At 35.8% G+C, this 25,104-nt stretch overlaps 2 protein-coding genes across 5 annotated transcripts in view; both read right to left on the reverse strand.

The window, feature by feature from the left end:
- Positions 1-4,043, reverse strand: part of E2F5 (E2F transcription factor 5) — a 19,457-nt gene extending 15,414 nt beyond the window's left edge. Inside the window, exon 1 of the mRNA XM_026075801.1 lies at positions 3,971-4,043. Within this exon, the coding sequence (XP_025931586.1) occupies positions 3,971-3,997 (27 nt within the window). The 5' untranslated portion in view covers positions 3,998-4,043. The remainder of the gene's footprint in view (positions 1-3,970) is intronic.
- Positions 1-25,007, reverse strand: part of LRRCC1 (leucine rich repeat and coiled-coil centrosomal protein 1) — a 31,286-nt gene extending 6,279 nt beyond the window's left edge. The window contains exons 1-21 of one of the 4 annotated variants that reach the window (XR_003255198.1): positions 24,864-25,006; positions 24,501-24,706; positions 24,049-24,114; positions 22,095-22,262; positions 20,806-20,966; positions 20,498-20,707; positions 19,459-19,661; positions 18,138-18,321; positions 17,655-17,803; positions 16,189-16,393; positions 13,483-13,622; positions 11,982-12,183; positions 10,807-10,992; positions 9,342-9,516; positions 8,296-8,459; positions 7,298-7,506; positions 6,959-7,096; positions 4,883-5,018; positions 3,971-4,097; positions 2,307-3,160; positions 1,388-1,553 (exon numbers count right to left, since the gene is read on the reverse strand). Coding sequence is in view for 2 of the 4 variants with exons in the window: in XM_026075797.1 (XP_025931582.1) it covers positions 3,975-4,097; positions 4,883-5,018; positions 6,959-7,096; positions 7,298-7,506; positions 8,296-8,459; positions 9,342-9,516; positions 10,807-10,992; positions 11,982-12,183; positions 13,483-13,622; positions 16,189-16,393; positions 17,655-17,803; positions 18,138-18,321; positions 19,459-19,661; positions 20,498-20,707; positions 20,806-20,966; positions 22,095-22,262; positions 24,049-24,114; positions 24,501-24,706; positions 24,864-24,946 (3,108 nt within the window). In the remaining 2 variants the exon portion in view is untranslated. Of the gene's footprint in view, positions 1-1,387; positions 1,554-2,306; positions 3,161-3,765; positions 4,098-4,882; positions 5,019-6,958; positions 7,097-7,297; positions 7,507-8,295; positions 8,460-9,341; positions 9,517-10,806; positions 10,993-11,981; positions 12,184-13,482; positions 13,623-16,188; positions 16,394-17,654; positions 17,804-18,137; positions 18,322-19,458; positions 19,662-20,497; positions 20,708-20,805; positions 20,967-22,094; positions 22,263-24,048; positions 24,115-24,500; positions 24,707-24,863 lie in introns of those variants that run through there. The other 3 variants (XR_003255199.1, XM_026075797.1, XM_026075796.1) reach the window with 3 other exon arrangements.
- Between the last annotated feature and the right edge of the window lie 97 nt (positions 25,008-25,104).

Below are 25,104 nucleotides of genomic sequence, written 5' to 3' on the forward strand. Positions count from 1 at the left end.
CAGGGCGGCGCTTGCCGGCCGGGGCCTGCCGCGCCCCTGCGTGGGGCTGTGAGCGCTCGGCTTCCCCCTGTTGTACCGGCAGGTGAAGCAGGAGCTCRGGCGACGCGCTTCGAGGGGGGAAGGCCGCTGGGAGAAGCCCTGTGGTAGCGCAGTAGGGTGCCTGCTGGTGGCCAGAAAGCGAGGTGCCCCCCCAAGCACACGTTTCCTTACCCTTGCTAGCCCTTGCCGCGTGTAAAACGTTTCACACACTCTTGTCTGCTTTTAAATTAGTTGTCTTAACTTCAAGGAAAGTCAGACAAATAACATTTTTTATGTGTAAACAAAAATCTCTCTAGAGTGTTGTTTAACTTGTTAAAAATGGCCTGGAAGGTTTGTTACTTGGACCTTAAATGCATTTCATTCCAACGGCAACTCTGAAAAGTGGAAATGTAATTTATTTATAGTTCTGTATTCAGTTATTTCCACTGTGCAGACTGCTGTAATATGTGATAACAGAATGGAAGAATACAGCCCCTCTCTTCCGAACACACTCAGGTCAAATGAAAAATGTGCAGGGCAGCTTAGTTTTAGATAACAGCAGCTGCTGTGTTTCAGCCTAGCTGGGCTTCTCTTGCTTCAAATGAGCAAAGCTCAGAACTGAGGTCAGAGATTACTTAATAAAATACAGTTGAGGACCAATGAAAAGTAGCAACTTTTGTACCTGGTAGATAATGAATATGCCGCCTACATTTTTTTTTTTTTGCATGAGTTTGAGTTCTTCAGTAGTTATTAGGTTATTATCAAAAAATATTATTTGAGGCCTCCTACAGAAATATCCTTGCATTTTACACCAGTGGAAAGTCCCAGTAGTTTAAGTTATGCCACTATTTTTCTGTGCAGTAACAACTCTTGTTCCACATAGCTTTTTCACAAGAGAGCGCAGACAAAGTCAAACACAAGTAAATCTAGGAAGCAAAACCTGTTATATAAACAACTCTTATCCCACTTATCATGGGCAAAGGGATATAATTAACAAGGCTGGCTACGTGACTTGATGTTTTGTCCTTTGTCTTAGTAAAATGAAGTCAAACCCAAAGCAAACCAAAACTGTGCAAGCATTATATATATATATGCATGCTATTTTTACAATAGCATATATATAAATATATATGTGCCCTTTCTGGGCCTTGAATTGCGTTCCTGCAGGTTTTCTGTAACACAATTTGCTAACCCATTTTACACATATTGATCTAAATAGAAGCATTATCTTGTCTGGAAATGAAAACAAAGCTGAATCTAATAAAAGCAATCATTTTTAAATTATCACGATTAATGCAGAAGAACATATGCTGCCTCTGACAAGAACAGAGTTCACATTTCATTTAATTTTCATTTAGTTATTTAATACCTTCCAATAATCTCAGGCTGAAATTTATCCTTGTGAATTGGTACTAAAATTTGGCATAGTTTTGACCTATGCCATAATTTCATTAATTTATCATTTCAGGTCCTATTCCCAAGGTAGAAATTAGAAGCACAAAGTGGGAAACAACGCCAAAGGTAGAATTAGTCAGCTGAAAAACAAAAAATACAAACACTACTAACACATATGTACCCAAGTTCCATGGTATGAGATTTGTGAGCTCAGAGCAAGGAACAAAAATAATGTATGATAAACAGTAGTAATTCTCTATGACAAAAACAAAAAATGGTAATGGAATGAAAATTTTGGAATAAAAACTGAATTTATGTTAATAAATTAAAAAAGGATAAGATCAAGTTCTTTTATCCTGCTGATGCATTCCAGGAATTCAGTTATTTCATCAAAACTGTGGCTGGATCAAATAATTAGCAAATAAAAAAAGAAGTACCCCAAAAGACACTTGGTAAGTACGTGAGAAAAGCATTCTGAAAATGCTGCTGCAAAAAAGCAACCTYTCTGTGTGAGTGATATCCACGTAAATATTATAGAACAGTTTTCCAGATCAGTATTTTCTCAAATAATGTGGCTCCTGAAGGAGTGTAGAGTGCAAAGAATGAAAAGACATTTTCTTCTGCATTTAGGTAATGTTGTTATATGTATTTAAGTATCAGGGAATCAAGAGATTGCTGTAATGGGAGTGTTTAGAAGACAGATAAATAAGACTGATTTTAAGCTTTACAGCAAAATTTACTAATTGCCAATCATTAACACAGTTGTGTTAGGAGTTCTTACCCCATATTAATCATTATCACTATGTACTAATTATTACAGATTCACTGCTAGCACAGATTTAGAAGTCAGTCCTTAAGAGCTATATCCTAAACGCGCTGTGATGGTACAATACCGTAGAGCTGATGCCGCATCATTAGCGCTGACTGTGATGGTCCTCAGTGGTCTCAGTCACTGCAGCCRGGGTGGCCAGATGCAGGAACTCTTTGCTGAAGGGAGGCAGAGCTGAAGCGGGTGTCTTCTTTCTGCCCCCTCCCACAAATCTGGGCTCTCACCCTTTTATAAGACAGTTTAATTTCTAGACAATTGCTGGCCCATGAACTCTACCCACTCTGGGACTATGTTGCTGTGCAGCGTTGAGGGGTGTTACTTTCCCAGGCCACTGCAGGTGTCTGTCTTAGTTGCTGCTGCTTTTCTTAAAGCAAAAGCAGTCTTTTCCCAGGTCTCAAGGTTGTGCTTTTTCAAGGACCAGTCACCGACCCTCAGCGAGTTGTTTTGATGCTGGGGCCTCTGCTTTCAACTTGTGCCCATGTTTCAAGGCCTTTGCTGCTATCCCATGCCTAAGCTGTACATCACAACAAGAGACACCTGGCACCAAGCTCTGGTTCACACAGCAAGTTCTCATAACAAAAGTCGATAACAAGCCTAACAGGCCTTGCACAGTTAGCCAAGGGCCTGTGGCCCATTATAGCAATAGCAAATAGTATTTTTACTGGGCTGTTGGGCACAAAAATGCTTATAACGCTTATGCTACATTAGTTTGCTTATGCTTGAGTTCAAAGCAAACTCATGTTAAAGTCTGCTTAGGGGCTTCTACTTCCATTGGTGCAACAGGCCTCTCTGCTTTAGTGACAGTGTGTTTGGAGTTGGGAAGAAATAGCTCCACCTTGTGTACCAACAAATAATTGATTCTATTATTGCAGCATTTAACACTTCAGATTATGGGGTGTAACGACCTTTTAGTAGCTTCTGAAAATAAGCAAATGGAATAAATGCATCAGTGCACTGGAGATTTTGAAAGAAAGTAGTCAAAATATTTGCCATCACGGAGGAGTTGAAATAATCATATTAACATAAGGCTTATGATTAGTTTCCATATGAAGATGTTAGTTTATTATCTCCTACTTTTCAAAAGCCTGTTTGGAAACTTATTTCCACAGAGAACCAAAATGGACTAAAACAAGTAGGAACAGTAATTAAGACCATGTTTGTTACTTGGTGATTTCCTAAAGTCCCAGAACCATAATTTTGTCTAGAAGCAAATGCATGTTAATTAAATAAAAACACAGTATTAAAAACTTGACTTGTTAAAAGAAACATAACACCACAACCCAGAAGCAATCTATTCAATATGAAAAGTTTGTTTTCTCTGCCGTGGTGGAGGAAATCTTCAAGCTCCTCTCTTTCCATTTTTCCATTCCTGTGCTGAGACTTTATTTGTATTAGACCTCCTTTGTTCTTACCTTCTTGCTTCTTATTAAACATAATGCTCGTTCCTAACTTCACATGGTGCTTTTCAGTAGACTTGTTCTGAGCCACTTTGACAGAACAGTCATAAAAAAGGATACCAGATACACAACTCAGAAATAACAATTTATTACAAAAATATTGTACAAATACTTATGGCTGATTCCTGAACCTTCAAAATATACATCTCAGAGAATGTTTTCTTAAAACATTTCAAAGAAAACAAGGAAAAAAAGTGTATGTATGTTTACTTCATACACTTTCTTAGTGTATATATTGAAGAAGAGGAAAACTCTCAGATGTAAGGCATACCGTTTCAAAGATCTTGTTGAATGTCATTCAGTGCATTTGTAAGTCGTCTCATTTTATTTTCCATGGATTTTTTGTTGTCTGCCAATTCCTGCAGAAGCTGACGCATTTCTTCTTCAACATGGTAAACCTGAAATAGCATGTAGAGATCAAATATAATTCTTGCTTTTCCTTATTATGCCAACAAACACTATCTTGACAATTTTTAACACTGATAAAAAAGGTAGGAATTATGCACTTATATTAGCAAAGAACCCATGTTATAAACTTTACATTATAGCACAGATTTGTGACTAAAGCTGTAATCAGAAGTAAAAGTACTTCCTTGAGGAACTGCATGGAAACACCACAAATAAAGACAGGATACGATAAACAATTTCTGAGTTAGAAAAAACAAAGTCCATAATATATGGCATCAAACGTTTAAATAATTGACACACTACCTTTGCCAGTATGTGCAGTAGCAGAGTTTGGCTTTAAAAAAAAGTATTCATTTGCTAGGAGATGGCCAGTTTTCAAAAGTAAAGTATCTGCCATGTACAAAAAGTTCTAGTTATCACACCATAAAAAAAAAAAGAACGTAGTACATCAGGAAAATACTGGCAAGAACAGTAACTGTTTAATCTGATATAATCTGATATATCACCATTACTCTTTCCTCTGTAGATAAAGAATGTTTAGGTATTGACTATCAACAGCTGCATAGCATGGCACTCTACTTTTCTTGAATATAGAACCTCATGACTATAATATTCTACAGATTCTCCTACTGCACAAAGACAGAATACTATACTGGGGCTGCTTCCATGAAGAGATCAACCATACAGATATAAATAGGTGACCTGAAGTACCATGCTGTGGTAGCTGTAGAATAAAAATACAAATAAACACATAATAATTTAGTATTAAAATTACTTTCTCATTTGCTTCTTCAATTTGTTTTTCCTTTTCATTTGCCAGCTGCAACAGTTCTGCCTGATGAGCGGCTAATGTTGACTCAAGTTGTTTTCTAAAAGCATCATCCATTGCATGAAGCTTTTCCATTGCAACCCTAAAAGGAAAAAACAAACAAACAAAAAAACCCCCCAAAAAACACGCTCCACCAGACAGCCAAAACAAAGTATTATGCTTTGCCCAATTCTGCYTTTGATAATGCTTCTAATAACATGGGCACCAAGACAATTATTTCAATATCTAGCTTCAGAAGATCTCTTGCTTTCTCAAAAACACATTCTAGTTTTAGGCATCACGTTTAGGGCTTTGGTATTCTTCTTAGCTGAAGCATTTAATCACTAGCAAACAATAAAAAGATTCAGGCTTGCTACTGTCAACATGGATAAGAACTCCATGTGCTTTCACACATTTACTTATCACAGAGGACAGTGTTTCTTCCTGAGAAGGTAAGGACTAGACTATGCAATCCTGTAAATTGCCTCTGGGCTTATGTTTCACAAGAACAGAAAAAGTATCTGCTTTGTAGAAGTGAAGTAGACAAATCTGGCTCTATCACACATACCCTTCCGGGATGTTAAGTCTGCTTTTGGGGGAAAATTCTAAAACATGCAGCAACAAAAAGCAAGGAAACTTATTCTCCACTGTGCTACTAATTTACAGCAAAATTTTGAACAAAACCAATACTCTGTGACAAAATTTCAGTTTCACTATTGAACTTCCAACTATTCCAAAACCTAGTACTATCAACAATTTGAGTTTTTCAAATCAAACGTCATCAAGGTATCTTCTTTCATTTCTTAATCAGATGACAATTTAACCTCACCTTCCTTAAAAAAAAAATAGTGAAAATGATTTAAAAAGTCTGTGTTTCACTTAAAAATGTAAAGCAAAAATCCTTAGTAATACAAGCTCATTCCTTCAGTAACAATGTGGTTAATGTTGCTTATTTATACAGTCTGAATGGAGAGCTAGTCCCTTTCTTAAGGAAGACTGTGAGGAAGGAGGAAAAAATAAGAGAAAGGGGCAAATGAATAAAATAAAAATACTACTAACAATCTAGGCTTATCACAGGCAGTAGTTTACCATACTTCTCCATACTGCCAAAAGTATATAGTGTAACTGAAAATCATTTAAATCCCTGATCATTTTCTGGGGTGCGAATATTTGTTTCCCAGTCATCTCATATTTTACTATTAAGTGCTCTAAAAAATTCGACAATACAAGAGGAGTAATAAAAGAAATTAAAAACCCATTACTAATTGTAAGGGAAGAGAATGACAAGTAATTTATATTTCAGTTTGTACTAAACAGCCTAAATTTATTCAAAATTTAAACATACACACACATATCCTCATTTAATCCTACTGCAACAGCCAAATGATTGTTTCCCTTGGTTAGGATGGTAAGTATTAATAAGTCCTACTAGTTTCCTATACTGTTCACAAGATCTTTGCACATTCATCTTCCCGTGCAGACATGTACTAAACCATAGTGGTCTTGCTCCTAACCCCAAATGCCAGCCACAGTTGCTTGCTTGGCTTGACCTGCAGCTTGCAACCAATTCTGCCTTGTGCAGCCTGGTGGTGAGCAGGCTCCGTGCCCAAAGCAACCCCGCTACAGACACCCTGTCAGGAGACCGCACCTCACATGCACGTGCACCTTCACTGCGTGACTGCAGCCGGCAGGCGCAGTGATTGTATGCAAGTCGCTACCACCGAAGTCTCACACRGAGTTTTCTGACGGTCAGAGAGGTAAATTGAAAGCACTGTGGTGGAACATGTCTCCTAGGGAGTGCTGAGCGTAGAATCTAACCATTTCCTAAGAAAATGGGAATACAGCTAAAAAGTTTAAAGGATAAATGTTGTAACTGAATGCTACTTCCATGGAATAACCACCTGTATAGAAAGAATTACTTCTGAACAGAGAGTACTTAAAAGGGTATTACGCATTCTTTCATGGTATAATCAAACTTTTTGTATACATATTAAAATTGAAACTCTGTAATAACTGAACAGTTATTCATGTTAAGGTATTTACTTCTGAGCTTGAAGACTTTTATTTCTCTCCTCAATCAACTTCTTCTCTTTGATATCAAAGCTCTCCTTCATTTGTTTAACTTGTACCTCCAGCTGGCTTAATAGTTCTCCTTTACCTTGCCACTTCTTTTTCAGTGCACTGAAAATAAAATGTACATATTTACAATGAATATAGATTTTACCACTTCTTAGGAGTGCAGAAAAAGTATTCCTTGTTTCCACTTTTCCACATTTCTCTATGTTTTAATAGTAAGCAAGTTCTCTCTGAGCTAAAATTTCACAGGAGAAGCATTTCATACAATTGGCAATAGCTCTTTAGAGTTCTATCTGTATACATCACCTGTGTGCTTTCTTAACATCAGCAAGTTCTACTTCTTTTTCCTCTAGCAGTTGCTTTAACTCCTCTTTTCTTTCATTTTGCCTTTCTAATTTTTCCATTAGCTCTTCAAATTCAGCAGCTTTTTCATCCAACTGTATCTGAAAAATCTTTTGAGCTTCAGTATTTTCTTCATGTTGTTTTCTAATTTGTTGATCTTTTTCTTTTAAACCCTTTAGAAGACAAATATTTTAGAACACAAAAAACCTCTTCAGTCTAACATTGTTACCTGATATCTGTTTATTCTACCCTGGAATAAATCAGAAACTGATATGTGAAAGTTCACTCTTATAAACATAATTAAATAATCTGACTAAATAGTGGTATTATGTTATTATATTTTGATTTTAATACAACAATTTTTTCTACATATATAAATTACATTCTGTAACCCTTAAGAACACACTTATATAGTTTAACAAATAATGTATCCAATCTTGACTGGGCTAACATACCATAAGCTTTATTCTGATTAATAAGCTAAAGGCTTGAGGCTCTAAATGAGATGAATAGAATAAATGGACCAAAAGAGTTGCTCCACTGTTACAATACTGAATTACAAAAGCAATGGAATAGAGAAAAAACATTTACATTGTAAACATGAAGCAAATTTTAGTTTAGTTTTTTTTTTAAACATGAAGAGAAAAACTATGCTTTCCTACTTTTTATCTTTCAAAATCCTCATCAAGAATAGCTTGTTTGGAAGTGAGGCAAAGAGAAACAAGTCTTTACATAAATATGTTTCAATGAGAGATTCAAAGTAAAGCCTCTGACAGTCCATCAAGTTAATACAAGGTTCTCTTCCACTCTCAAAGAACTCAGTTGCTGCTGACAGCCTCCTTAGACTTTCAGAATTGGTAAAACAGGGAGTGTGGAGCCAGCTTTGGTCAGAGCCTATACCATAACTTTCACTGCAAGTCTTATTTTCTATAAGCACAGTAATTGTCAAGCACCTGACTTACTTCTTTTAATTTCCTAATTGTTTCCGTCTGATCATCCACTATTTTGGTTTTAATCCTTATAGCATCACTGTCCTGTTCCTTTTGCTTTTTTAAAATCTCAATCTCATTTGTTAAAACCTCAATTTTTGCCTCCAGTTTTCCCCGATCTTGAGCAAGATGAGCTCCTGGATAAAACAGGATATTCACACTAGAGCACTTGTTTTAAGGATGACTTCAAGATATGTAATTTCAAAAAAAAAAAAAAACCCAAAAACCCACAAACATTTAAAAATCAGACACAATCATTTGGCCCACAGGAAGCACTGAAGGGCTGTACATAGGTAATATCTGGGAGGAAACAGAATTGAAGGATGGTATTTTATCCTTTGAAGACTTATTTGACATAAATAATAGTGCTTACAGACCCGAGCCACCTCAAAGAACCCACAATATGGTGCCAATTCTATATTGAGTCATATGGACTGCGGTGGGGGGCAGAAACCAAGGCCTTTTTTCATCCAATATTTAAGTCAGTTATTTTTAAGATGTCTACTGAAATTTTCACTTTGGACTTATCTGACAGTTAAGCAGCTTTACATAACACTATTTAGGAAAAGAAATATTTCATAAGTTTCACATTTAGAAGTGCTTCATATAACATATAATAGGATTTTGGGGAAACAACAACTGTATTCACAACTGAACCCAAATTGTAAGTGGAAAAAAACTGCATTTTTATACCTATGTGCAATTTATACCCAGGCCCTTTGAATGCACTGGCTTGACTTCTTGTATTTGTGGCATTCCTTAATCTTATCAATTTAAAGTGACAGTATTTTTCTTTTGTCCTCTGCATAGTACAAACTCCCACAACTGCTGTTATAGTTCCCATAATGGCCTGTGTACTACAGTAAATATAAAGATGACTTGCAAAAATACAACTGGATAACATCAACAAAGCATACATGGACCCTGTGATCATTACACCTATACTGGAATGCTCACTTGAAAAGGGATGACAGTAAACACCAGTATTTTTATCCCAAAACAAAAATTTTATATTTTACCCTGTTGTGCCAACTCCTGTCCCCATATTTTTCTTTCCATTTTTAATCCATCAATCAGAGATTCCTGGGCTGTCAGCTGAGAAGTAAGTTTTGCGTTTTCCTTCTTCAGGAGTTCAATTTGAACAGCTTTCTGCTTGTCCTCCTCAGCCACAGTTTCAAGTTCTCCAGTTCGACACTGCATGAAAAGGCAGTAAGATCCTTTAAAAAAAGTATTCAGAATTTCAATCAATTCTAACTTGCTAGGAAAGCAATACTGATATGCACTGAATTAAGCTAACTGAGGAGTATTCTGCTTACATGCAAAATTCTATCTGATAAAAGCAAGCATCTCTTGATGCAAATGCAGGTGTTTTGTTTCAAACAGACATAATTCATTCCCAGAAAATTGTTTGTAAAGATGATTTCTAAATAGTCATCTTAAACTTCTGATGCCTTTATAAAAAAAAAACTGTTTAGAATTATAAACACACAATAAGTCAGAAACAAGACAAATAAAGTCAAGGTAAGATATTAAAAAACAAACAATAAAAAGCCCCACAGAGGCTGTGCTGAGCTTCCACTTCTCATGAGAAAGTGTTATCATAAATCGCACAGGCTATTTTTAGTGTTTTACAGATTACAGCTGCTTAACATTGTTATTTTTTGTACTTCTTGTACTTTTTCAAGAAATTTTTTTTAAAGCAACACCACTCACTAGCAAAATCCTATCAGCAGGAATCTATCAGCACTGTTTGCACATCAAAACAGCAACCTGCAGCAAGGAGACTAGAAACAGCTATGCAGAGGCTGCACTGTATAGATAATGGCCCTGATATATGGACTGTTATAAGAAGTTGTTAAATAGTTACATGTTCCTCAGAATATCTATTATCCTACTTGTGGATAACATAGTACTATATGATAGATTAGCAGTACAAGATAAAGCAACTGTGCCCACAGTGTTTAACATTAAAATTATACATAATTGTTAGATAATGACTTTGATATTGCTAATTTCATGTAATTCTGAGGTATTATGTTGCCAATACTACATTTGAATATTAGTGCAATCTAGCTTTTACTTTGTATATAGTGGCCTCTCAATATTTTATCAGAAGAACTATATTCCATTATTTTTGAGCTTACAAAAGTTCACAGATACTAACATAGGTTTGTAAATATCAGTTTAGAGTGACCACTTAACTATATATAATATGCTACCACTCACAAGCAGGAAGAGAACTTGTGGGGACACAAATGTCTGTTTAGATTTTGCTATATTGCGAGCTCAGTGTTTGAGAGAAACAGGAAGTGGCATGATGTAAAAATAAAGGTTGATGTGGATACTGAGTACTGGATTTTAGTGTGATAGGAAACATGTATCTTTCAGTTAACCTACCTTGTATAGACTTACTACTTTTATACACAAAAAGTTACAAAAAGTCATATGTACATGTGTGTAGTTGAAATGTTTTGAAACAAATACCTTGAGGTTTGCTGTGGCTTCTTGCTTTGATTTTAATAATTCTGTAATCTTTGCTTTCTGTTCTTTCACTATACTTGTCAGGTCTTGGATCAGACTTGCCATCTGTTTTTCCTTTTGTTCAGACTGAAAGAGGGCCTGTTGATGTTCAGCTAGCTCTGCAGCAACATTTTCAAAAGCATCTTTAACCTAAAGTTTTAAGATAAGAACCACCCTTGAAAAATATTAACTTCAAAAAACAAACAAAAAAAAGTAGCGTACACACACACAAACACACACACACACAAATAACTTTAGAATTTCAAATAAAGGAAGAAATATAAATTGATCAGAAGCATGTGAAATTAATAAACATCCAAAGCTAGTTTTCTACCAGTTCCTTGATGATATTTCAACTCACTAAGCCAGTTCTGCTTAGCTACAAATTTGTACAAAAATTGAAAAAAATTCGGGGGGGGGGGGGGAAAAAAAAAAAAAAAAATCATAGTCTGAGGGGAAAAAAAAAAGCCTTGTTTCACCTCACTCAAGATTAACACTGAAATCTTGAAAGAATCACTTACAAGGAAAAATAGTTTGAATTCACATTAAGAAAAATAATTGAAAGGTTAAAAAAAGTCTTCTCTTTCCCCTTTTCTCCCATGTATCCAGCTGATTTAAATGAAGTAAAACAATTTAAAGATGAAACATTTTAATTTTTTTGTTCATTTTAATTTCCATATAAAATGGCATCAACACTACCCATAGAAATAAGTTATTTAACGACTTTAGCAAGAAAATTCCAGAAGAACTTTGAAAATTAAAACAAGGAGCTTTGTTATTAAATACACTAATAAACAAGTAAACATAGCCTTCCTGTCTCCCCCCCAAAAAAGAGAATTTTTATAATAAAATATTCTATTAGCAGATCAACATATTCTAAAAAATTATTACCACCTGAGAGGAGTCTCCCTAATTTCATTTTAACTTTTATTTATAAACAGAAATGCAGGGTTTTTTGAGTGCTGACTTATCAAAGCTTAAGCTTAGAGCATAGATACCAAATGTTATTTCAAAGCTTACTACCAGCATTTTAGATGAATCCTTAGAACTAAGACCTTAAGATCAGAAGATTTTGACACTCAAATTTAAGAGCTCCTCAACACTACCCAGTTCAAAATGGAATACTCTTTTAGTCTTACCTCTTTAAACCTTTTTGCTTCAATAGTCAAAGCTAAACGAAATTCATCTTCTAACTCCATATACTTCTGGTTTAACACATTAATTTTCTCCTGAAATTCTTTAACACGCTCTTCATGCCTCTGCTCTTCTTTAGCCACTTCTTTTGACAAGACATGTTGGAATTCAGGTCCATTTAAAGCAACTCGAGTTTCAAATTCTTTCCTGGAGTTACCAAGCAATATACATAAGACAGGAACTGCAGCATCCAGCAATGCTATTTTAGCTGGTTTTCTTAATATTCCTTAAAAGCATAATGAATTACATAATTAAGGGAGACGCATTGCTTAGTTTCACTGACAGATTTCAGCCCTCCATGACATTGGCCCTGGGATGGGGAAAGGTATGTTGACCTACTATTAAAACATCCACAGAAAGGAACAACCTTGCTTTTTAATTCAAATTTTAGTAGAAATTATTCAATTGCTCTTTCGCCGTTAGTGATGTAGCAAGGAACCAAGGAACCTGGAAGACATACAGGGACTTGGGAAATCACCCTCAACCAAAAATCATTGCTCCTTACTCAACCCCAAAACCTGAAGAGTAGCAACAACCGGGACCAAAAGGGCTCCAGGATATCTGTCTCCTTCCTGTCTGGAAGCATCCCTATAGGAGCATGTTGAAGCAAAAATCACCCTGTAACTTAAGTCTTTTATATTCATTTCTATTCATCATTTAAAGCACAACACAAAACATATCTGCTGTCCTTCATATTAAATCTTTTGGGGATTTATGAGGGAATAATTGAAAGTTTTCAAAACGCAATTATCAGATCCTCCCCATTTATACCTGAAATTRTCTTGGTATTTGTATACATTTATCCTTGAAAAGCTGAGCAAGTATTATCAACTTATTTTATTATTAAGCTTCTCACACACACTATTATATTACACAGCACTGCTTTCTCTAGTTCTTACACATATCTGACTGTGTTACCTAGAAAGTAAAAAAATTGGTCAAGTATTCTCTAAAAAAGGCAAATTTGAAAGAGAAATGGGAAAAGAGCCAATAAAACCACCCATCCGCACTAAAGCGAAATGCTATAAAAGTTGATACTTTGGGGGGAACATTTTGTATTATTGTAGTACATGCAGACCTTCAGATGATCAAATGCAATTCTATTTCTACCTGATTTTTTCCTGGATTAAAGAGCAAGTATTTTAAACAACATAATTTCAGCCATCTAATAATACAAGAACCTACCAAAAGAAAGACTGGAAGAACACAATTTGCCTATGTGGACTTCCAAGTCAGAAGACTAAAAGATCTGAAGACATTCTTATTAGAAGAATAATATGGATGGAAAGACAATCTRCATTTTTTACTGAGAGCATCTCTCCTTTAAAAAAAACAAAAAAACAAAAAACCCCACACAAATCTGGCAGAACACATTCAAACAACACAGGTTGGCAACACTAACATCTCCGTTAGTCTGTTGTGAAAACAAAGTAAAAAACTCCATACCTCTGTTCTTGCTCTCTTAATATGAGAAGTTCATGTAGTTGTTTTACCTTCTCCTTCTGTTGTCGAAGAGATATCCGGAGCAACTGTACTTCTCTTTCATTTGCTGATGCTTTAAGTTCTGCTTCTTGAATCTGTTTCATCTGTGGAGAATTCATAAAAATGAGAGGAACAAGATTCTTAAAATTGTCATCTATTCTTTTATGGAATTTGGAATTCCTTTATGGAATTTTATAGCATTATCTAGCCCAAACAAAGCTTTAATTTTTTTATTGTTATATGTTTTGTTACACTTGCAGAAGTTTAAATATACGTGTTTACACTTAAATGCTAGCTTAACTTACCACAAAACAAAAAACAAACTTCTGTGAAGAACCATGGACACTTACTTAATTTGAAGAACTGTCTTAGAAGTGGACACGTATATTGCCAGAATGATTTCCTCAAATTACAAACTCTTGTATTAGTTTCAGGGAAAATATTTTTAGATGTATTCAACACTACCATTTTTTTAAACACTCCAGTTATAACAGGTATCATTAAAGTCTGCATCTTGCTGAATTTTACATTTTAACATTGCTGAACAACGTTGCCTTCTAGCGACCTTATGAAAAACAGAATCATAGCATGAACACAAGATGGCATACTTCACTTTTTCCATTTGATGCAAACTTTCATGAGGAATTACTTTCTATAATGAGGCTTTTTACATACAAAGTGTCTCTTTTGACTTGACAAGTAGAAAAGAAAGATCATATGGAAAAAGTTACAAAAAAGGTTTTATTTACTCATGAAATAGAGAATCAAGACATTTCAGAAGGCTGCAAGTTAGAACATGGGACAGAAACAGAGGTGATGAGAAGAGGTGCTCCTGCTCCTCCTAATCATTACTTGAAAAATCCATCTCCATCGTGTGCTTAAGCAGTGAGTGCTAATCACTTAACTTTCTTGTCAACCTGTCCTCCAAAGCAAGCATTTGGCACATCTTTCCCTCCACATTCTGTACTTACCCAATTCTAAACTCTCTGCTTTCCAGGGTACCAAAGCTGTGGGTCATTGATGATTAATGAACTACTCAAGACTACTCTAGGTGTTAGTTATCCAAGGGCAGAGCTGGGATGCAACAAAGACTACCTACTTTACTTTTGAACTCTTGGAAGAAAAAACTAAACAAAAACAAAATCTATTTTCTTTCAGAATTACATTACTATCCCCCCTCCCGCTTTATAAACTTTGTAGTGAGGCTTGTGTATGTTTATTTCTAAATCCTCATATTTTACATGTTAAGTCTCTTCTTGAGTAACATTTAGACACATCCCATTGTATCCCTATTGTTTTGGAGATGAAATGAAGCAATTGTCTCTTAAATTGAAGAACATAAAACCAAAAAAATCAAGTGAGAACCCATGCGCATTTAAAGAAAGCCAGCAAATAGGGTAATAACATAAGTGTCTTGCATCCTTTGAAGCAGTAATCTGGTCACGTTGACTTAAATACTTAAACAGCAAGTATATAGAGTAATTGTCATTCATCACTGATGGCTAAAGTTTCAGGTAGCATATTCATCTCCTTAACAGCAAGCTAACTTTCCATGTGTACTACAAGAAGAGCTCTATAAAGTATTCCAGAATTAGTTACTATTAAAGTTGATAAAATACACTATAGATATATTAAATCTGAACATTCAAAAGGAGACAATTCAGTTTTAGATCATGACTGTTCTTTGAAACATAAATAAAGAGTATTTCTCTACAGTATCTTAAAGACAGGAGCAAAGATCTTCCCGTAATAAAGTTTTTGCAGATACTAAAAACAATGACACTGCTATTCAGAGTAAAGATGGTTATTTCCACAAAGTTGTTAAAAAGAAAAAAAAAGCCTTATATAGCACTAAGTTATTTCCTTTCTCAAAGAAAAAGAAATAGAAAACAGTCTCCTCTTCTCTACAGAAAATCATCACTTAATTTAGTTCTTTCAAAGTGACAAGTAGGTATGTGCTCTGAACAGAAGATCACTTCTAGATCCATAGGAACCCTGATAAAGGAAGATAATTAAACAATAGGAAGTCAGATACTGGCGAGTGCAGCTTTTGGTCCCTGAGAGTTATGGAATGAGTTTTTTCAGTCAAAAACAGTGGCTGTATCTGGTCTAACATCTTGATTTTATCTATTTGCGTAATGAATAAAGAGCCTCTGGCAACAAAAGCATCATCATCTTCTCCAGCTGTAAAAAACAAGCAAACAAAAAACCCCAGAAACTTTAAAATAAGTTCTCAGCAATGGCTGATTTGTTTTTGATGCAGTTAGAAACATATAATTCTTTATATCAGCAAAACAAACAGAACCACCAGATTTCCATTTCACTAGTGCTGTTACAAAATCTTTATCTATTTAAACAACATTTTAAGAAATCTCTTTTCAGTACTATATAGTTTCAGAAAATACCAGTTCTCTGTGCTCAGCACATAAGACTAAATCTCTTTTATCTTAAAGACAACATGTCACATGAAATATATTTCCCTTTTTAAAGGCTAAGACATTACTTAACAATTAAAATAGATGTTTGTTATTAACTAGTACTATGTAGAAAAATCAGCTTTTACTGTGAAAAACTCAGGCTTAAGGCTTGTGACATCTCATGTTTATTAATATCTAGGAACTTAGTAGCCCTCCTGTCACCATCATATTATTCGCTCATGAAAAATATTACCTCTGTTGTTCGTTGCTGTAACCTCTGTCTCTCCATCTTGGATAGTGTTTCTTCTAAAGCTTGCATGGCCTTCTGATATTCTGCTTCTTTATTTCTTGCCTGATTTAACTCATTAGTAAGTCTTTCGGCTTCACCTTTCAGTTGCTGGACATCTGCTTGCAATCTTGTTTTAACCTCTCTCTCTTTCAATATCAATTCCTTTAACCTGAAAATTAATGCAATAAAGTTGTTATAAACCTAATATTTATGTTAGTATTTAGTCTGATGCCACTGAGAAAAAAAACACATTTGAAGTGTTGCACTTTGCTCTTCTTTGCTGAGTTTTACTATGTGCAGGATCACAATGCAGGACTGCTTAATAATATGTAAAATATTACTGAAATGTGTAGCATGACTACATTGAGCTTAACTTTAAAAGAAACTGAGTTGGAGACAACCTGATAGATATGTCCTTAAAGTGAAGTCATACTGGGAAGGTCATTTCTTTATATAGGAACTGAATAATATCAATTTGTAAATTTTGATAGATTTACTTTAGAAAACTTAGATCATTTATCAAACATTATTGGGATATTTAAGGCTATTTCAATCCCAAAAGAAAAGGAGCTTAAGCCTCTTATGCAAGGTGATAACAAACGAACACTGGAAATGAACCTAAAGCTAAAAGGAAAAAAAAATGGAAAGTATTATACAGTCAGTCAGATGGTAACTCGGAAAACATTTGGCTCATTTCTTTCTTACAAGAAAGCAAATGTGCCTTTTATACATACAGCGCAATTAAGAAGAGGACAAATAGAGCAGCTATCTCCAAACATCACTGACAACATACAATACTTTGTTGGAAGGGAGAACTTTTGAAGAAGAGAAGAATGTTGGCCAGAATTGATAAGGATTAGGATGACAGTCTGTACAAAGATATGCTAGACCAGATTGGGACAACATATTCCCTATTGGCTGACTCTGGTCTGCCAGAAATTCCTTTGTTCAACTGCACCACACCGGAAAGATAGAGAACTGTGCGTACAGACGGAATGGGAGCTTGGAAATAAAAAGCTGGAAGTACGACGTGAGGCAAGGTCCAGCAGGCAGGGCATGAGCTGAAAGGGAAAGTACAATCATGACACAGATTGCTTAGAAAGTAGAGGGCTAGCATTAGAGGTAAGTGGTGTACTGATACTAGAGACATGAAGAGGAAGAATAGGGGAGTAAATACTGTCAGAATTTCTTGTTTTCCCATGTCTTTTCAAGTAAATAGCGACAACCCATCAGGTTTTGCACTGCACTTGTTTACAGCACAGTAGCAGGAACAATTTCACTAGGTAGCACTGAGAGAAATTCTAGCAATACTTCTTGATGCATCATTTTCCAAGTATATTTTTAAAACTGTTCTCACTTCTTGAGCCATATAAACACACTGACTCAATTAAAAAAAAAAAAAAAAAACCTACAGCACTTTGCTTCCCTACCTATCTGTAGTATACACAGCCATACTCTGAATATTCTTTTCTTCTTTTGCATGTTTCTGTAGTTCTTTGACATGCTCTATTAATTTCTTCTCAGCTTGTTCTGCTTTCCACCTCCTTTCTTTCTCCTGATCCAGTTCTTGAATCAGTGCCTAAGCAAGAATATATTAAACATTAGCTTACTAGGAAATATTCAAATGTAGCCAAAACTGACAAACTATATTCACAATTGTAGAACAGGATTTCTTGGTCTTTCTGGAACAGATGGAAGACAGAGACAAGGCTCTGAACAGGCTAAACCTCCCCTTGAAAGTTAAATATAATATACTATCAGCAGGAAGAGAATTTAAGAACTTCACTATTTTTTGATGCTATCTATATGCAATTACTTTTGTCACCTCTGATTTTAGAGTTTCACCAGGAGACATATGCTTGACTTCAGGTAAAAACATACTCTCATTTAACTTGAATGGATGTAAAACATACTCGGTATGTTGATTCCTCTGTGGCATTTGAATTAGTTTCTTCTACTTTTTCTGTATGGTTGTGCTTTCCTATTAATAATTCAGCTCTTCTTCCCACTACTTCCAAGCTTGGAGTATCCGATGATGAACTGACATGAGAGTCTCTCTGACTGGAGCGCGGACACTTTAAAGAACCCCTCTCTTCCCTGTAACAGCAGAAAATCAAGATATATATATATATATATATAAGGATATGCAGAGTTGAAGCATCTCCTTATAAATTATCAAAGGTACAAAGGATTCAGATACTTTTACAAAACAAAACTTTTACAGTTCTACATAGAACCTGAATTGTATACACATACAGAATAATGTATAAACTGGTCAGGAAACAAACAACTAAACTCAAATCTTCAGCTGTAAAAATATGTAGTACCAATAGATGCTATTTGAAAAACATCTTATCAGATAGTTATGAAACAACTTTAGAGGCAGAGTAGTTGCAGAGCTGCAGTGGCTGACTAAACTAATACAGTCCAATGTATATTATTTTCTTTGACATACTTCTGATATTTACTATATAATCAAAATATAAATTATTATAGTATCCTCAGTTTCATCACATTCATATTCTTGGGTCACCAATCTGACTGTGAATGTATACATATATATTTTTAAACTTGACTCAAGCAGTCATTAATATATATATATATTTTTTTACATAAACAGAATTCTGCCTCCATAAATTAAAACAAGGATGAAACTGAGCTGCTAGAATTCTGAAAGTGTTTATTTTGGAAGATCATTTTCCCCATCTTCAACTCAGTTTTCTTTTAAACTAAAGACAGAAAATTCTCATATAGGGAAATGATTAAGTGAGTGAAGAATGAACATTAAAAAGTTTCAAATAATCCATAAGCTTAGTTTTCTAATGTTTATATATAAATACCATTTTAAAGACATGTTACCATTTCACAAAACAAGAGACATGAAAAACTAATATGGGAAACAAGGATATAAAAGATTATATGAAACAGGCTGGCAGACTAAGAAAAAGTGTCCATATATTAAATATTTATCAGCAGTGCCAGCTGATAAATAAATAAATAAATAAATAAATAAATAATTTAAAGGGAGGGGAGGAAACATTCAAGAGTTTGATGCAATTGTCTTCCTAAACAACAGATTTATTATGAAACTTCAGTAACTACACTTTTAGACCATTACTAACAGAAGCAAATCAATCCAAACTACCACTTTCAGTATAACGTTTCAAATTAAATTACATTTACCCTGAAAACATTCAGCTTCATTTTGACTTTATATGGCAAACCTGGAAATACCTGTCAGTTATTTTGCTCTTCGGATGATTAGCATGACACCTAGTAGATAAGGTAGCTCTACGGTAAGTAGGGATCTTGCTTTTCTTCACCACCTTTCTGTCGTTTTCTTTCCCACTCTCACGTTCGCTCTCAGAAGTTGGATCTGTGTCTCTCTTAGCTTTGAGAACATTTGGAGGAGCATCCTTTCTTGAAGCATCAGAAACCTAAGAACAGATCCAAGTTTTATCTACACGTTTTAAGATTTCTGATTGACTAATCTCTAACACTTATTGAGGTGTTATCTTTGGAAAGTTAAGACTTACCATAATTTTGATAGAGAAGTAAATAATTGCTTCCAAACTACCCATTCCCTCCTTACTAAAACATTGTGTTATTTTTAAACAGAACATAAGGCCAACAGAACAGCATGCTTGAGAATAAGTAGTTGTTTCTTTTTGAAATGCCTGATGTTTATTAAAATCCTCAGGCATAGAAGTACATTAATAAGCTTGGTATAAAACATAAAACAGATACAGCACTTAAAAAAACCCAAAACTTTGCAAACATGCTAGGCACAAGGTAAATTCTTATGACAACACATTTGTTAGGTATGCTTTCTTGTGTATGACACCAGCTTGACCTATTATTTAGCAAAATTAGTTTTCACAAACTTTGTAATCCAGCCATTTGACTGCATTTCATATTTTGCCTTGGTTTAATTACATATATTAATGGCTTCAGAGTAAACAAACCCAGAAAACAATCTTCTATGCAATATAACATAATCAGATAGTTCTCTAGTCCTATATACTATGTTTTTTATTCAGTACAGAAGTTTTCACGATTCAAAGTACAATCTTCAGTTTTAAAGTCTTGCTTTTATCTTATTTACAGTTTTTCAAAATCATTAAGTACACATCAGCACAAAGTCAGCACATACCTACCAGTATAAATACTCCAGTCAGTCATGGTGAACTTCTGCACCATGAAGACACACCTCATTTTACAAACAAAAATTTCTGTACAGTTAAAGGAGGCGGGGGGGGGGGGGGGAAATCACCTTTTGCAGTATCTGTGAAATTTGATCTTCTATTTTCTTAATCCTCATCTCACTCTGTATTTTATCCAGTTCAGCCTTTTCCAGTTCTGAAGATGAGATGGCCTCTGTAGAGGAGCTGACAGCACTTTGTAGCGGTATTCTTGTTCGTTGATGAAAATGAGCTAATGCCTGGTCAATATGAGGTGTCACCACTGATAATGTAGCATAGTTCTATTAAAATGAAAGACAGCCCCCAACATCAGTGAGTTGTATGCAATATAAAAACCTGGTGTATCAATTTTAAGATCAGTACACACAAACTATAGCACCTTATCTTTGTACAGGGGGGATGCAGATGAAACCAAACAGTCCAAAATATCATCTAAACACTGCAAGTTTTCTTCTGCCAAGTCTACTGGTTCACCATAAATATTTCTTCCATCTAGAACTGTTAGCTGGGGCAAAGTCTGAAGAACAATTTCTCTGTAACCTTGAGGGGGAAAAAAAAAAAAAAATCACATTTAAACTGAAATGAATGTGTGAAAGATGTCTGGTGTACTCTAGGTACCCTATCATCTATTAAAAATGCAATGCATAATTTGAGCAGAAAAGGAGTAGCGAGTTATCTAGGTGTTGCTCCCATTTCCCCACCCATAAAGCCTATTAACAGGAAACATTACAAAATAGATGATCTGGGAAGCTATCTCCACATTCCTGGTCTACACTGGGATTTCCCTGCCACTATGATATCAGCGTATTGCAGTTGCACAAGCAAGAAGAAAAAAAAACTATTGAGAATTTTTACAAACTCTCAAAAATTTTATCTTTGTGAAAAGAGAGCAGACAGTTTTAGTCAGACTGAAAATCTTCACAGCAAAGCCCTCAACTCAAGGAAGTAGGGGGACAAGATGCTGCAATGTAGCTTGTTTGAATTCAGGGTGTAGTGTTTATTTGGCTCAAAAAAAATCAAACAAACAAGAAAACAAAACAAAAAACCCACAGGAGCTCTAAACTAAATACTTGAAAATGATGTATCCACAAGCAGTCCTTGAACTTCTCTCCAAGCTGCCTAAGTGGTTTCATCAAAACAGGCACRGATTTTGCTAATTACCATGGAGCATCTTACAGTCTATCACTGCTTACTGAAGCTGTGGGAAAAGGACGGGCTAACAGTGTTTATTACTGATCTCTCTCGTGAGGTTTCTAACAGCAGACCATCTGCTTCCTGTGTCTTCCCTTTTTCTCCATTTTATGTATTTGTAGTCATTCTTTACACTTTCCACCCTCCCACTCTATAATATTCACACTCCCTTCCTCCTATTTCTGCAATACTTTCTGTTCCTATAGTTCTCTTTACATCTCTTGCCTTAACCTAAAATAATGTATGAGAAGTTGGACCTCATCAAAACATACAACCAGATTTACAATTCTGAAAATATTCCTGGTGGAAAGAAAGAGAAATTTGTCTATGTAGAACAAATTCATTTTGACAGAATTTAGATTTCTGCAGGCTGGCCAATTTAGGAATTAATTTACAAGCTTCAGAACCTGGCTTACAGTTTAAGGGAAATCACTGACCTGCAGAGCATAAAGTGATTACCTAAAATGAGATCCATACCTTCTGTGTGACAAATTGGATTGGTCTTTCCATTTTTTTCTAATGTGAGATTGGTCAAAGAGCGCAGCCCCTTTGTGCATTGAAGTAAGTGATTAATATTGTTTATGCAGTTGCTGTGAAGTTCAATACGACTAAGCTTATGACTGGTTCCATGAAGGCGCTGAAAACCTGAAAATTTGATAAAAACACAAAATAGTGATTTCTGTTACGATCCTAGACCACTGAACTTGGACCAAATAGCATCTTGTTGAAAAATAGTCAGTAAACAACACATCATAACTGGAAATGATGTAACAACTATTGCTCTGCATTCCTGGCTAAGTATATTAATAACAGGACACTACAMCACCCAAGCTAGTTGTGAGCACTAACTTTAAAGAAACAGGTATGTTTTAACTGTTAAGAAGCTCATAAAAATGAACATATTTTGCATCAAGTTAATTTGTTGTTGTAACTTAGTTCATTAACAAAGTTGTTACAAACGTTAATTTCAATTTTGTTTTACCAAGCCAATCAATGGATTTTGTAACTTCAAACCTTCATTAGAAACAACAGTTGATCATTTAGACAAATAGTTTAGAAGAGAACAATCACATTGTAACTCAAGTTTTATTTTTTCCTAAATAAAGGAAAGATTAATCTTTTGGAAGTATTTTGTAAGATAATTTTATTTTTCGCTTTGCAGGTAAGTTTGAAATGCTTACTGTACTTCTGTGTGAACCTAGTATGCAGTTCAATACAGAAACTACAATATTAAGATTTGCCAAAATTTTGTGCACATAGTACTAATAATGACTATCAATATAAGATCTCTTAAAATTTTATTTCTTCTGCACAGTAAAAAAGTAGAATTCAGTTCTTTATGGAAATAAAAAGCTTTGCCTTCAGTATCCATTTTATTCACAGTTAATAATTTCAAAAAAAGAACAAATAAATTGAAATAACATATTTGTTCACCAAATTAATAGGTACAATTATTCAACTTCCAGATTTACTTAGGTTAGATTATTATAGAATGTACATGAGAAAAATATAGTGTAGTCCTTTAATGTACATATGTGAAAAATATAATGTAGTCCTTTTTTTAAACCATTTCCTATGGACACATTCATGTGCAATTATTTGTTTTAGGATTACAAACCTGAAAGAGCAGTCAAAAATGAGAATAATCACAGAGAACTCCAAAAACTTAACAAACTTTAAAAGTTTAACTAAACAGTTAAGTTTCTGGAGAATGAAACACTGCACTGAAGATTTTGTCTTTTCTTCTCTAGAAAAGAAGTGAATGACCAAGGCTCCTGAGACACACAGTGGTTCCTAGCGTGTAGTGAGAAGGTAACAAGAAAACTGAAAAAGGTTTCACTTAAAGGTCAATTTTGATTTGTAACTCTGAAAGACCACAAACACCTGTTTCTAGCAGAAATGTCTGGGCTTGCTCTTTTTGGCCTACATCATAGAACACAGCACAGCTTTGCTTCATGTAAAAGCTATGTAACCCTACCAGAGAGCAGAGAATACTGTTGCTGTGCTGTACAAAAAGGAACTTCACGGTTCTCAGTGGGAGCCTTACCAAGGCAGGCTAAGACCTTGTGGCAGACACAGCTGCCTGAACTCATGTTCTGCATGCGACATCTAGTGATGATGTTAAATTATTTTTCACCCCTATTCCCCTATTAGCTATGAAGCTAAATGAGAGCAGCTCTAGACTCGCAGCTACACGGCCAGATTTACAGAGATGAAGTTCAGTCTGGTCAAACACAGAAAAATAAATTCCAGTTCAGAGCAACCCACATTGGAAGAAACTTGAGAGTCACAGCAGTTGTCACCTTTAGCAGCACTGTTCGGTCAATTAGCTGAGCTTTTGGAAACCTTTGAAAACACACTTGGCCAATTTTTTTGAAATTAAATTGAGGCAAGCCTTTCTTATTGCACTGAACATGCCAAAGTCACTTACCAGAGAGATCATGTATGCAGTTATATGACAAATTCAGCATAGTTAAATTAAGAAGTTTTTCCAGTCCTAAACAAAGCAAGGGAAAAAGAAACAGAGTAAGTTGTTTTTTTTTTTTTTTTTTTTTTTTTTTTACAGAAGGATGTTCTGCTTTCATCAAAGCAAAGCTTGCAAAATAAGTAAGGCTTTTAAAGTAGTAACAACAAATTGTGACTACAAATTACAACCATAATATAGAGAACATCATAGCAAGATACTGTACTTGAGAAGGAAAAGCTATGATAAAGCTTACAGAGACTGTGCAGTCATTTGAAAACTTGGAACATAATATGGCTAGTAATTACGACTAGCTTAGTATAACCTTAATTATATGCATACTTTCCAAAGGCAGATTTTAACACAATTCCTAGGAAAATTTCATAAGTTGTTAAATGAAGGAAACTAAAGATGCCGACCCTCCACTCTGGTGATCAGGTTACAGGACAGGTTTAGCGAGCGCAGGGTAGCCAGGGAGCTCAGCCCTTCCATGAGGCGGATTTGGTTAGACGACAGATCCAAGTGCTGCAAATTGCGGAGGTGACCGAGCCCCTCGATCCTGGCAATGCGGTTGCAGTGCAGGTTGAGCGTGCACAGGTCCGGGCTCAAGGAGACCTCCAGCAAGCTGCGAGGACAAGAAACTCGGCGTCACCCGGCCGGGACCGGCCGCAGCCGCCAGCCCCCGGCCCAGCGCCCCCCCCGCCATGGCCGCAGCCTTCCCTCTCCCCAAAGGCCGCAGCTGCCGGCGGCAAGGGGGCAGCGGCGCCCTCCCCGCTCCTCACCTCTGAACGCCCCTGTCCATGAGGCTGAGCTCCCCGCAGCCGGTCCCGGCGCCGGTCCCCGCCATGCCGCCGGTCCCCGCCATGCCGCCGGCCCGCCGCCCTCAGCGCCGCCTTTCGCTTCAAATTTCCCTCGCCGCTCAACGGCGGCGCCCCGTGCTTTACGGCTGGGAGCCGCGGTCGTTACGACAGCCCTGCCGCAAAACACGGCCTCCCCGCTCCCCTCCCCTCCCGCCCCTCCCTG

This window comes from Apteryx rowi, unplaced genomic scaffold (assembly GCF_003343035.1).
Source record: "Apteryx rowi isolate R43461 unplaced genomic scaffold, aptRow1 scaffold_411, whole genome shotgun sequence".
Classification (NCBI taxonomy): domain Eukaryota; kingdom Metazoa; phylum Chordata; class Aves; order Apterygiformes; family Apterygidae; genus Apteryx; species Apteryx rowi.